This window comes from Ananas comosus, linkage group 3 (assembly GCF_001540865.1).
Source record: "Ananas comosus cultivar F153 linkage group 3, ASM154086v1, whole genome shotgun sequence".
NCBI lineage: Eukaryota > Viridiplantae > Streptophyta > Magnoliopsida > Poales > Bromeliaceae > Ananas > Ananas comosus.
The window spans coordinates 9,163,056-9,177,418 of NC_033623.1; the positions used below are offsets into that span (position 1 = coordinate 9,163,056).

Sequence of the window (14,363 nt, forward strand, 5' to 3'; positions counted from 1 at the left end):
TCAGATGAATAGGTGCAAACCATAAATTTTATTCTGAAGTACTAAAATGAAGCATTTATTAATAACTTAAAAGGGGTTAAAATGAAATATTATTGAACTTTAAGGTCTTCAATGTCAAAATCAAAAGTCCTAAATTTAACTTGACAAAAAAAATTCAGGGACTAGTAGTGGACTTTACCCCAAAAAAGGATTCATGCCTATTTTCAGGTTTTTTTCTTTCCTTACTCTTGTACAAGCATACAGCAGCCATACATTTGAAATAGTACATTGATAACTTAAAGAGTTACAACAAAATCGAGATCGACCTGTACACTCAAAAACAACCAAGATATAGTAACAAAACAAGGGCAGACATACCTTGGTAGATATTTGCAAGATACTGAAACAGAGATGGACCTATTTAAAGTATGTCACACACATTTTACTTTTGGATCCCCTCCTTGATCTTAATGTTTCTCCATTTATCTTTAAGATCACCGGGCATACGAGTTTTGTGAAATACATGGCTACCAAAATCGAGAATTTTCCTCCATGGAATGTTTCCGCTGCCATCTGCAGCAAATATCTCCATTCCCTCCTGCCATAACAAGATAACTCTAAAAATGTGACTTTAGACACTAAACCGTACATCTTTCATTAAACAGTGTCCCCAATAATTACAAGCAAAGGCGTTGTTTGATGCGGTTGTTATTCTTTTGTTTTCTTAATCACAAATTCTATGCAATTAGATTGTGACTCAGCACACTCCATTACATAGAATTCGTGTTTGAAAAGCAAAAAAAAAAAAAAATGAAAACATGTACCTAATAAGGCCTGTTCCTGATCCTAGAGAGAGAGAGAGAGAGAGAGAGAGAGAGAATATAAAAGAGCTGTACTACAAGCAACACAAGAAAGCATGGGCTTCAAACATAAACAAACAATCAGTAACTCTTAAGTACCCTTTGGTAAAATGCCAATCTTTAAAGTTAAAGCTAATCCAGGATAGAACAAAGTAGATCTATTAGCAAGACAAAATGAAAAAGACAAGGATGCATACTTTTAAAACTAGATCTATCAGTAGGAAAAAATGAGATGAAAAAGACTGCATACTTTTAGAGTTGCTTCTTCCTCCGGGGTCCAAGGTAGTTTGGTACGCCTCCCAGGAGGCATTAGTGGATTTGAACTGCAAAAATACATATACAATACTAAGTCCACACACAATTGCAAGAAGGCCGAAAACAAGAAAAGGATGACTTGATACTCACTAGTTACTATTATTATATATATCAAATTTAAAGGTTGCAGGAAGTTTACAAGATGAAGTATAAGAAATATGAAATGCCTAATAGGAAAGAAGAATGTATAACACTATGGAGAAACTGGGAGAAAGGTTGCTACATTATTCTTCAATTATTGGACATGAAAATTTAAAGTATCAGATTTTCTTCAACTGCATTTGGTTCGGGTATAAGTAAGAACTACTTATTCCAGGAATAGGTATAAGTTTCGAAATAAGCAGGAACTAGACCAATTTTGCGTTCGGATAAAAATTGGATTGTTTCTAGGAATAAGGTAAATAGTGTTTGGATGGTTAAATTGGAACAAGAGGAATAAGAGTTATAATTTGAAATTAAAATTATATTATCTAATTAATTAACATCAAAATATTACTNATTAATTAAATAATAAATCTAATTAATAATTATTAATCTATTATTAATAATAATTAAATAATACATATTAATTAATAATTATTAATAATTAGAATTATTAATCTATTAGTTATAATAATAAATTATTAATTAATAATTATTAATAATTAGAATTATTAATCTATTAGTTATAATAATAAATTATTAATTAATAATTATTAATAATTAGAATTATTAATCTATTAGTTATAATAATAAATTATTAATTAATAATTATTAATAATTAGAATTATTAATCTATTAGTTATAATAATAAATTATTAATTAATAATTATTAATAATTAGAATTATTAATCTATTAGTTATAATAATAAATTATTAATTAATAATTATTAATAATTAGAATTATTAATCTATTAGTTATAATAATAAATTATTAATTAATAATTATTAATAATTAGAATTATTAATCTATTAGTTATAATAATAAATTATTAATTAATAATTATTAATAATTAGAATTATTAATCTATTAGTTATAATAATAAATTATTAATTAATAATTATTAATAATTAGAATTATTAATCTATTAGTTATAATAATTATTAAATAATAAATATTAATTAATTAAATAATAAATCTAATTAATAATTATTAATCTATTATTAATAATAATTAAATAATACATATTAATTAATAATTATTAATTATTATTAATAATAAGAATTATTAATATATTAGCTATAATAATAATTAAATAATAAATATTAATTAATAATTATTAATTAAATAATAAATAAAAATTCATTATAAAACTACAATTGATTAATATATTATATTAAATTATTTTATTATTTAAGCAATAAATAATAATTTAAATATATTAATTAGATTAATTAATGATTTACTACCATTAAAATTAAATTTAGACTTTAATTAACCTTGTTCTCATCTGGGAACAAGCTTGTTCCAAGAAAAGGATAGAACAGCAGTTCCAGCCTTATACTCGCTTATTCCAAGAATCCGGAAACTACTGTCCCCGGACACCAAACGCGGCGTTTGGGAACAAAAGGGGGAATAAGCCCGAACACGGGCTTATTCCCCCCTTGTTCCCGAACCAAACGCTACCTTCGAGACGAAAGGATCTAGAACATACCAAAAAATAATTGAATTAACTCATTAAACAGCTTTTATAAATAAAGAGTTACTGCTGTTACTTTGGAAGGGCTCTGCCCTGAGATCACAATTTTGCTGCTTCAAGTGCTTTAAAATTTTGAAAGTAAAAAGGAATAGAAAAATGCCCTTTGCCAGATTTGATGCTTGTACAATTACTTCCAAAAGAGAAAGCAAGAGATCTATGAGGAATTTTGAGATTTGTACCACATAAAAAAAGATGGCCAATCTCCTTGTCATGTGACTGCCTGCATATAGCACATGCCAATTCTTGTTTATACGAGTCTATTAGATTGACAATTTTTTCCTTCATAGGCTCCACATATATGATAAAAGAACAAGAATATTTTCTTTGGATTCGTTTAATAGGGGAAATTGTAACCCGGAAGATAAAGATTGCCACCAAGGCTGCAAACCCGGTGGGAGAGGGGGAAAAAACTGTTCCATACAATTCATTAAAACCAGGGATAATGAGAATGCACTTGGTGATAATTTTGGAAATGGTACCTATCTAATAATGCAATAAAAATAAAGCCATGTTTATTACAATAGAGGACAAGCCACATAATTGTACCCTCTGGTCCATTCCCGAAGACAAACGGGCTCTTAGAGACTATAAATAATACTTCCAATAAGCCAGTTATCTTGTTAAATCATTCGCAGTTAACTATTTTACAAAACTAGGTATGGTCTTGGCTCTACAGCTAATGATGTTAAAAAGAATCGTGTTAGCAGCAATCTATAAAATGCATGGCAAATAAAAAGCAAACAGCGCTAAGCCAAACTCTTCCAAATATATAGATACTTACTAACGCTTGGCTTGATATGCATGTCTTCTTTTTCCTGGCGATGATTTGAACCTCTTTTGGTTTTCAACAGTTTCTGGGTCAGCCTCTTGCGCTTTTTTATGATGCCTCCCACTGTTTTGTGATGGCGACACTTGATTTCCCGTATCATCGTCAAAAGTATCTTTTACTTGCTCATCACTGCTGGGTTCTTGAATATTTTGATGATCGTTTACTGTACTGGTTTCACCTTTCTGCTGTAGCACCGCAGCATCATGTTCTCCATGAGAGGTATTACCATTTTTGCAAGGTAAATTGCCATTGTCAACTGCTGTATGGGTTTCTGTGGATTGAAGGTTCTCCACTTGTTCATTCAAAAATGCAGTATCAGTACCCTCAACAGTAGTTGCAGCTTCATCCACAATCTGTTCATCATTTATTTTCGCCACGCTAGTAGAATCATCACATCTTACAACACGTACCTGCTTCTCTGCCTGTCTAGAAAAGTCAGTAACTTCCATTTTCTTGTGATGTTCTGCTCTTAAGGAATCCCCATTTAACCTGCCAGTTGGGTAATGACATGAGAGATCATCTAACAGTTTGACAACTGTTGCTTGACCTGTTTGCCTTCTACCAATACCCTTACCAAGAAAAGTAGAAAGGTTTTTCTTAGCTCTTAAGTATGTACAGAAGGGACAGTAGAAGAGGCCTGCCTTGTCAAACTCAACCGAGCCCAAGCAGCTATCATGAATAGCTACAGAGCACCCATTCGCACTGCAAGTCAGCAATTGACCGCCATTGTGACATTTTATGCACAAACTCTGCTCAGTCCAATCCCCAACAATCGAATCCTGATTGTTTTTGGCTTGAGACCTCAATAGATGATGCTTCACCGCAGCAACTATCTCATCAGCCGGCTCAAAATCAGCATCTTCTAACACATCATTGCTCAAAGCCACTGGTATGCCAATTGTGTTGCCATGATGTTGATCATTCTCAGTGCATGTGGGAATTAATTTTTCACCACATTCATTGAGCGGCAAATTTGGAAGATCGGTGCTATTGTTATGTGGATTTGGAAGAGCAGTGCTATTTTTATGTGCATTTGGAAGAGCAGTGCTATTGTTATGTGGTATAGAAACATCCTTTACCGAGATTTGGGTGCACTTGCTAGAAATCAGAGCATCTGGAACTTGAGCGCTTAAGTGTCTTTCATCATCATCTAAATTTGTATTTTCCTTGCCAGATGGCTTAAGCGTGTCACTCCTTTCTAACGACTGAATTTTATTGCCTTCAACACCCACAATGTCCTTGTGTAGACGATCAGTCTTGTCACTATCAGAAAAATATTGATTGAGCAAGCGCTGTGCAGACCCAGAAGCGCTTTTTTGGGATATTTCCATTCCATTACCACGGGTGCTGAATCTAAGCCTCTTTACCCTTTCATGCTCGCCTTCAATATTGGACTGTAAAAGATCTTCTTGATCATGTCTGATCAGGCCACTGCATTCCGACAGAGATGGATACTTGCCCTCTAAGATAGATCCTTTGAGCTGAAAGTTGAAAAGTAATCTGGGTAAGCAGAATAAATAGGTCCTTTATTTGAGAATAGACAAAACCGAGAAATTTGCATACCAGATCAAGAGAGAGTTTTGGTACGGAAGCCCTTTTTTGAATAATAAACTGGTGGATACCACGAATGTATGTCCCGAATCTATCTTTTTCCATATTGCTTGAAGTTTCCATCTGAGCCAACAAAAAGATAAGGGGGAAAAAATTAAAGCACTTGCAACTTAGCTGGAATAAAAGGGAAAAGGAAAGAGAGAAATTAAGATACACACACACACACACACACACACACACACACACACATATATATATATATATATGAGTCCGGCTGGGATACTATCGATAGCACCAAGCGTTTGGTGCTACCAAGTTTTTCGCCGTTAGATTTAACCTTTTGACTATTTTCACCTGTTAGATTATACTATTCAACCAATAACTCACTCAACACTAGGGGGCCCACATCATCCTAACCGTACATTTTTTCATCTAAGGGGCGAAACCTATATAGCCAACCAAGCTTGAGTGATAGTTGATAGTAATCAAGCCGTAGTTCTATATATATAATGTATTGATATAGATATATATATATATATATGATATATATATATTATAAGTCCGGCCTTAACTATATTTTTATGAGTAGGGCCCTCCCTTATACTCATAAGTTTCACCTTAGATTGTATTACCATTGATCAATTTCCACCCGTTAGATTCATACTTATCAATCCAACTACCAACTCAACCCTAGGACAACTATCATTTTAAATGGGACCACCCAGTCATCCTAACACACATCTCATCAATTTCAACGTTGTTAAAAAATTTATAGTAGTAGGGGTCTTATACTATAAGAGATTTTAGTAGTAGCCAGCCTATATATATAATATTAGTATATCATAATATTATATATACTTAATATTGCGGTATATTCCTACAGGTCCTATAATAAATAGTGATGGCAAATTTTAAAAATAATCCCTTTTTTACCCCCCCAAAAAAAAAAAAAGCGTTTTTTTTCAACTTTTATATATTGTCCTGCAAACAGTATGATGTTTTCAATATGTCCCTGTCGTTGCGGAATCCATTAGAAAATTTAGTTAACCATAGATTAAATACTTTACCCAGGTTAGTTTTTAGACATTATTTACCCTCTTACTATTATATTATTATGGGCTTTTGGAAGGACATATGGTTGTGAATCGGCCCCAAAATTGAAATTTAACAGTTTTTCTAACGGGTAACAAACATAGAGGAACATATTTTGAAAATATTAGAACTTTTTGTAGGGACAATATAGAAAGTGAATTAATAGAGACGTATTCTGTCAATTCACTATGTTTTGCAGGAACCTGCTATTGAAATTACCCGTATATGCCATATAACATAATACCATACATATATATATATTTTTACCTCTAATATACAATAAAGAGTAAAGGAGAGAAGGAAATTATTATATATATATTATATATATCATACTTATAGTTATACTATATAGATGTCGTCTGGTCCGTCTTTTCGAAAGCTATGGAGGCCCTCCGTACTTGTAAGGGTTGTTTTCGATGATAGATACCCAATTTCGCACGATCGACTCTGTTATGGCATAATCTATGCTATTGGAACTATCTAAAACCAACTTTTATAATTTTTCAACATCATTTACCAAGCCGATATCAGAGTCCATCAAAAATGACTATTTTTAACACGCCGAGTGGGCAGCGTTTAAGTTCAACGTGTTTTGTAAGACAATATCTCAAATTACATGAAACTGTTCAATAGAAACATTTACTTAACATCAAGACACAAGAACAATACTTCCGATTTGAATTTGAGTTCATTTATCCTGTTTTTTATGAAATTTTTTATTTTCAGCCTGGTCTCAATTGAGGCTACTCGATTCACAGTAGGCAACACGAAGTCAAAAAATTCAATGAAATTTGGTTTCATAGATGTTCCAATAGCGTAGATCATGTTTAACCGGAACCGATCGCCGAATCGAACGTTCCATCATGAAACAACTTACAACACGGAGGCTCCGATACTTTTCGAAAGCATAGGTAGCTAGTCTCACCCCTCTTCTCTCTCTCTATCTCTCTCTTCTCTTTCTCTCTCTCTATATATCATATAACCGAGCTTTGAGGCTAGAATACTGATCGACTAGCAAACGGGCTCCGTTGCCACCCATTATATTTTCGATGATGCGGAGCCTTCAATTGCACTGATCGGCACCGGTTGAACATGATCTATACCACTTGAAGTGTTTAGAAATCAAATTTCATACATTTTTTATATTGTTCTCTTATCCATCGAGTGGACACAAAAATAAACGGCTGAAAATGAATATTCTTTAAAAAATGATGATAAGAGTTTTGTAATCAAGATCAAGAGTATAGATCTTGTTTTAAATAGTTTAAAGAATTTTCTAACAAAAATTCAATTGATTTTGATACCTTTACGCCGTTAAACGAGAAAACGCCTCATATCGACCATTAAGATTACAAATTTTGAAACCCTTTGATCATTAGGCAAATGATGTCGAAAAGATTTGAAATTTGATTTCTAAACACTTCAACTGGTATAGATCATGTTTAACGGTGTTGATCGTCGATTTGGAAACTCTATCATCGAAAACAAATGGGTGGCAACGGAGCCCGTTTGCTATCGATAGTATTCTAGCTCAACTCTCTCTATATATATATATAGAACTAGGCTAGAATACTATCAATAGCACCAAGCTATTTGTGCTATTAGGTTTTCGACCCTTGAATAAAAAAATATACGATTACGATGATGTGGGCCACCTAGGGTTGAGTAAGTTATTGGTTGACTAGTATAATCTAACGAGCGAAAATAGTCAATGAGTTAAATCTATCGGCGAAAAACTCGGTAGCACCAAAGGCTTGGTGCTATCAACAGTATCCCAACGGAACTCTATATATATATATATATATATATATATATAGAATTAGGCTACTATACTATCTATAGTACCGAAGCTCCGGTACTATTGTCTTGTTTTCAATCTTAGGGTGTTCAAATTAACGATCCACACCGTTAAATATGATCTAGGGTACATGAAGTTCTTAGGAATAAAATTTTAATTTTTTTTTACATCGTTTACTTAGTAAATAAATTATGTCAAAATAGACGGTGGAAATTGAATAATATTTAAAATTGAGCATAGACTTTTAAATTCAAGCGACAGAAATGTTAACCTTAATCTAGATAGTTTAAAGTTATTTTCTATCAAAATTTGAAGGAAATTTAGATTCTTCTCACATCGTTAAACTCCAAACTCCCCATAGTAGCCATTGAAATTCCGACAATATTTGAAATGGCTTGATCATAAAGTAAACTATGTCGAAAAAATATAAAATTTATTTCTAAAAACTTTAAATACCCTAGATCAGTTTTAACGGTGGTGTGGATCGTTGATTGAACACCCTAAGGTCAAACACGAGACTATAGTACTGGAGCCTGGTACATAGATAGTATAGGAGGACTAGCTCTATATATTATATATATATAATATATATATATATATTATATATATATATATATATATATATAACTATATATCCTAGGGTGAGTAAGTTATTTGGTTGAATAGGATATATCTAACGGGCGAAAATAGTCATGAGTTAAATCTAACGGCGGAAAGACTCGGTAGCACCAAAGGCTTTGGTGACATCAATAGTATCCCAACGGAACTCTATATATATATATATATATAGAGAGAGAGAGAGAGTCCCGGTATATACTCTTATGAGTACGATTGCCCTCGTACTCATAAGTTAGTTTCGATGATAGAGCTTCCGAATCGACGATCCATATCGTTAAAATATATCTAGAGCATTTAAAACTTTCTAGAAATCAAATTTTATAATTTTTCGATATCATTTACCTTACGATCAAACGGTCACAAAATGACAATATTTAACGGCTGGTATGAGATATTTGCTAGTTAACGGTGAAAAAGAATCGAATATGTTGAATTTTTGATAGAAAATTCTATTCACTAACTAAATAAAGATCAATAACTCCAATCTTAAATTGAAGATCCGATCATCATTTTAGGATGTTATTCGATTTTAACCGTTCATTTTATACTCGCTTGATGGACTTTATAATGATTTCGAAAATTTATGAAATTTATTTTAAAGTTTCAAATACTAGTAGATCATATTTAACGGTGTGGATCATCGATTTGAAAACTCCACATCGAAAACAACTTATGAGTAGTAAGGGTTCATTACTCATAAGAGCTATAGTACGCCTACTATATATATATATATATATATATATATATATATATATATAGAGTGTGTCTATGTCTATATATATATGTATATGTATGTGTATAAATATATGTGTATATATATACACATATATATATAGAGTTCGGCTACTATACTCTTATAAGTACGATCACCCTCATACTCATAAGTCGTTTTCGATGATATAGCTTCCGAATCGACGATCCATACCATTAAATATTATCTAGAGCATTTAAAACTTCTAGAAATCAAATTTCATAATTTTTCGGCATCATTTACCTTACGATCAAAAGGTCACAAAATTGACAATTTTTAACAGCCAGTATAGGATACTTGCCAGTTTAACGGTGTAAAAGAATCAAAATCGGTTGAATTTTTTATAGAAAATTCTATTCACTACCTAGATAAAAATCAATAACTCCGATCTTAAATTGAAGAATCCGATCATCCATTTTTATGACATCGTTCGATTTTGACCATTCATTTTATGCCCGCTTGATGAACTTTGTTATGATTTCGAAAAATTACGAAATTTATATTCTAAAAGTTTCAAATACTCTAGATCATATTTAATAGAGTGGATCGTCGATTCGAAAGCTTCATCATCGAAAACAACTTATGAGTACGAAGGGCTCTATACTCATAAGAGTATAGTAGCCCTACTCTCTCTCTCTCTCTCTCTCTCTCTCTCTCTCTCTACACACACACACACACACACACATATATATATATATGTATGTATGTATATGTGTGTGTGTGTGTGCGCGCGCTCTAATTACGCCAATATCTTTCTATCCTCATACATAGTTAAATCACAAAGAGTTATGTTGTTTATTTCTGTAGGTACTTCTTTAGCAATAAGTGCACAAACAACATAAGCAATAAGTGCACAAGCAATAAGTGCACAAACAGCATTAAGGCACAAAAAACATCGAGCAAATTCCTTTATCTACCATCAAATCATAAGCCTACAGAAACAAGTGTTGCATTGGTTAGCTCCAAAAGTAAACCGAAACTTCTATATAAGACCTGGAACTTCAATTGTAACTAAGTATGCCAATATCTTTCCATTGTCATAGATAGACAAATCAGTTTCTTAATGACAACAAGAGTGTCTCTTTATATTTCGGTAGATACTTCTCTAGCGATAAGCACACAAGCAATCATCTAGCAAATAGAGATTCCCTTGTGAACACTTGCATCATAACATAAAGACAAAAGATTTCAAATGAATTCATTTATCCGCTATCAAATCATAAGCCACAGAAGTAGGTGTTTCACTGGCTAGCTTCGAAACTAAGCAGAAACTTCTATATAGGAGCTGGAAGCCTGGAACTCAATTGCAATTATATAAAATATATAAGCTGGATGGGCAAAATAGTAATAGAAGAAGAAATAGACTGCGAAGATATTTGATCCACATGAACCACTCAAATAACTTTATCAAATCACAACCAACAGCTAGAAATCTGGAGACAAAAGAAATCTTTTCAATGGCCCATAATACGACTTGTGGAAAAGAAATACCTCTTAAGTTGATTAAAATTGTGATAAATCGCAAAAGTTCCTTCAGTTAATTGAAACACCACAAATTCCGTGAAGGGTTATCTCTGCAAAGGTTCCTCATGCTGGATCAGCTGCTTTCCAAGCTGTCTTGAGAAAGTTAAAGAATTTCCCTTCCAAAGAAATCTTGACCACTTGACTGGTAGACTCATTCTAAATAATCAATAGAAACCTATTACATTTATTTATTCTTTATTCTCCACATTCACTAACTACAACATCAAATACGTTAATAAGCTAGTGATTTGCTACTTTTGTTGTAAGAGGTACTTCAGTTTGGAGAACGATTACTTCCTTTGTATCGTAATAAGTCGTAATCAATTCACACGGCACCAATTCAGTTGTTCTATGGATATCTTATCCATGAATTAGTACCTTGAAACATTAGCGTCCATGCAGGTATCTGAGATAAGGTCCAAATAGATCACCAATAAGGAAAGAAAATTTGAGAGTAGCAGCAGTCTTCCGCTAAGCCTTTCGATTTTAACTATATTTTTAGTTCTAAAAACCCATAATTTTATCTTCTATCTTCTATGATCAAATAAATAAATAATTACATGGACATCATTAATTACTTTATGGCATTAATCCATCAAAGCCCAAAAGAATGCGCTTTTTAAGGGTAAAGTATTACATTGAACTTCCTCAACAAGGACACAAATCAAGTACCTAAAGAGGCAATGACAAGAAAGCTAATTTCCCAAAGGGCGATCAATATCAAGGTAATTTCCCAAAGTGCGATCAATGAAGTATCAAGGTAGTCAGTAGACAAAGTCACTAATACCAATATTTAAAAGTTAACCTTTAATAAGACCAACGTTTCAATGAATGACAGTTCGCAAAAACAAACATGTTTCACCAATTTCTATTATATATTAAAGATCATGAGAAATACCAACAGAAAATTATGCATTTTGATAGCAGCCTTTGTAGGTGAAAATACTAAGCTTCCATGCATGTATGCTCACTTATATACTCAAGAAAATGTTTTGAAGAGTTTTATAACCAAGATTCACGGATTTAAGAAAACAACCATCCAATCATGGACAACAAGCATGCGAGAAACAAATTACTTTGCATGAAACAGATATAAAGAACAGGATACCCAAATTACAGAATTGTTTTACCAAGATTCAGAATCAAAAAACTAAGGGCTAAATTACGAAAGGTCCCTCTGCATTTTATGCCGTGTCTGACTTACACCCCTACATTAAAAATTGCATCAATATCCACCTTTCACTTTGCCATCATCTTGAACAGGTTCAAAATTTGGGATGATTGTTGAGTTTAGCTGTAAAACTTTGAAAAAACAAGTATAGATATGAAGTTAGTTATTATTAGTCTGGAAGAGTCATATAGTTTGAATAAAATTGTTCAGTAAATTACCAATTTTTATAGTTTTGGCAAAATAAAAAATATCTTTTATCTAATATTTTTTTTCTTTTCCTTGAGTTGCAAATTAGATAGATGTTGAGATATGGAACAATGTGATATGCCAACTTGTTTTAGTGCAGTTCTACAACCTAATTCAATAAATATCTCAAAATTTGTTTGGACCAATTTGAGACAGCGGCAAGGTGCAGGACTGTAATTGACACAATTTTTAATACAGGGAGGTAATTGAGACGGGCTAAAGTCTGCGGGGTCTTGTGTAATGTAGGCAAAAACTAATCATTCAACCTTACAGCACCATTTTGACCGTCTCTCCTATATTGTGTAGGAAACAAAGAACAGGCCTATTCCACCAAGAAGCATCATTTTTCCAGGTTAACATGTAACCGTAAAAACAACTAATCATTTCTAAAACGATTTCTTACCTTCACTCTCTAACCTTCCTTTGAAATTTTCCTGATTTCAATGATAACAAAAGTTCTTCAAAGAAAAAAAAATCTTTGCAAAAAAAACAAAAACATCATTGCATCACCAACGGATTCTTCCTTCCAATCCAACGACCAAACACCAAGATTTTGAAAAATAAAATAAAATCCAAATGAAATGATGGCGTAATGAATACCTTCCTCAGGTGAGAGCAGAGAACTTCCTCGCAGGATCTCGACCCATCGATCGGAGAACGAGGCGGAGAAGAGATCTCGCCGCCACAGTCGCGAACCTCATCCACGCATTCCTCCAAGTACCTCAGCGCAACCCTTTCCAGCACGGTTTCCGGCGCATCGGCGAAGAAATTTGGCGCAAGGTACATGAGAGCTGCAGCAGCGCATTCGAAGCCCTAGCCATGAGGAACAAGAAAGGCGAAACAGACGAAACCCTAGGGCTAAAAGGATCATGGTTACCTTTGAGGACGGAGGTGTCGAATCCCTTGTCGTCGGCTAGGGTTTCAATGACCCAGTACCAGGCAACGGCGAAGTTGGAGGAGATCATCGTGGGTGGAGGAGGAGAAGGAGGAGGAGGAGCCGAGGGAGAAGAGGGTTCGTCTTCACCTTGCTCCCAGGTGCATACACCGGGTCCCCGAAACAATTGTGCTCTTACATTTAAATTTAGGGGTCCGTCGGCTTTTATCGTCGGATAAAATGTATAGGCACCCCTGACCTTTAGTCTATTTTGGGAGTGACCAGTAAACTTTTTTTCAGTTGATTTACACCCATTTTACTAACTAAAGTTTGGTTTAAATTCTTTCCTAGGCAATTTAAAAATTCTTTTCAAATTAAAAGGCCAGTGAAATGAAAAGTCGATAAAATACATTTGCAACTTAACATATATCAACATCTTTTAATTATAATAATAATAAATAAATACAAAGCCGATAAAATAGTAGACTGCAAGTTAGAAAACTAAACAATATTTAAATATATTTGAATTTAATATATTACAAAATCAATGACCATTTATTCCTCTAAAATATTATAGTTAATTATTAGCTTATAAAGAGAAATTTTAAATACAATAATAAACACCAAAATTGCTAAGAAAATGAGTTAACTCATAATTTTCGTAAATAGGGGGGGCTAAAAATCAATAAAAAAGAGATTAAGAGGCAATTTCAAATCTGGCTAAAGTTCAGCAAATGTCTATATATTTTAACCTTTTATCTTTTTTTTTTTTTTCTTTTCCCTTCTTTTGGGTTTATTGCCTATATACTCCTAAAAAATTTCAATCTTTTATATACACCCCTCAGAAAATATTTGTTGGCAAACATATCTTTCTAAAAACCCAAATTGTTCTACTAACCCATGAAATAGAGGAAGCTAAGAAAAGGGTAAATTGCACATTTAGAGTACAACCTATGAAGGAGTGACACTTTGAGCCTCAATGTGAGGCCCTATTAGTCCCACATCAGATATGAATGAGGTTGTGATTCGGTATATAAGAGATCATGGACACTAGTAATAATAACTGAACTTAAACA

The 14,363-nt window shown here is 32.9% G+C and overlaps 1 protein-coding gene across 1 annotated transcript; it reads right to left on the reverse strand.

Moving 5' to 3' along the window:
* On the reverse strand, positions 115-13,485 carry LOC109708228. Its single transcript, XM_020229879.1, has 6 exons — positions 13,291-13,485; positions 13,014-13,204; positions 5,226-5,336; positions 3,615-5,143; positions 1,090-1,162; positions 115-577 (listed from the first exon to the last, which is right to left on the reverse strand). Exons 1-6 carry the CDS (start codon positions 13,376-13,378, stop codon positions 422-424), a joined length of 2,148 nt encoding a protein of 715 aa, XP_020085468.1. The 5' UTR covers positions 13,379-13,485; the 3' UTR covers positions 115-421.

Coding starts and splice junctions, on each gene's coding strand:
- LOC109708228 (XM_020229879.1), bottom strand. CDS start 13,378: ATGATCTCCTCCAACTTCGCCGTTGCCTGGTACTGGGTCATTGAAACC. Junction 5,144..5,225: donor CAAAACTCTCTCTTGATCTG/GTATGCAAATTT, acceptor TTCAACTTTCAG/CTCAAAGGATCTATCTTAGA. Junction 1,163..3,614: donor GCATATCAAGCCAAGCGTTA/GTAAGTATCTAT, acceptor GTATTTTTGCAG/TTCAAATCCACTAATGCCTC.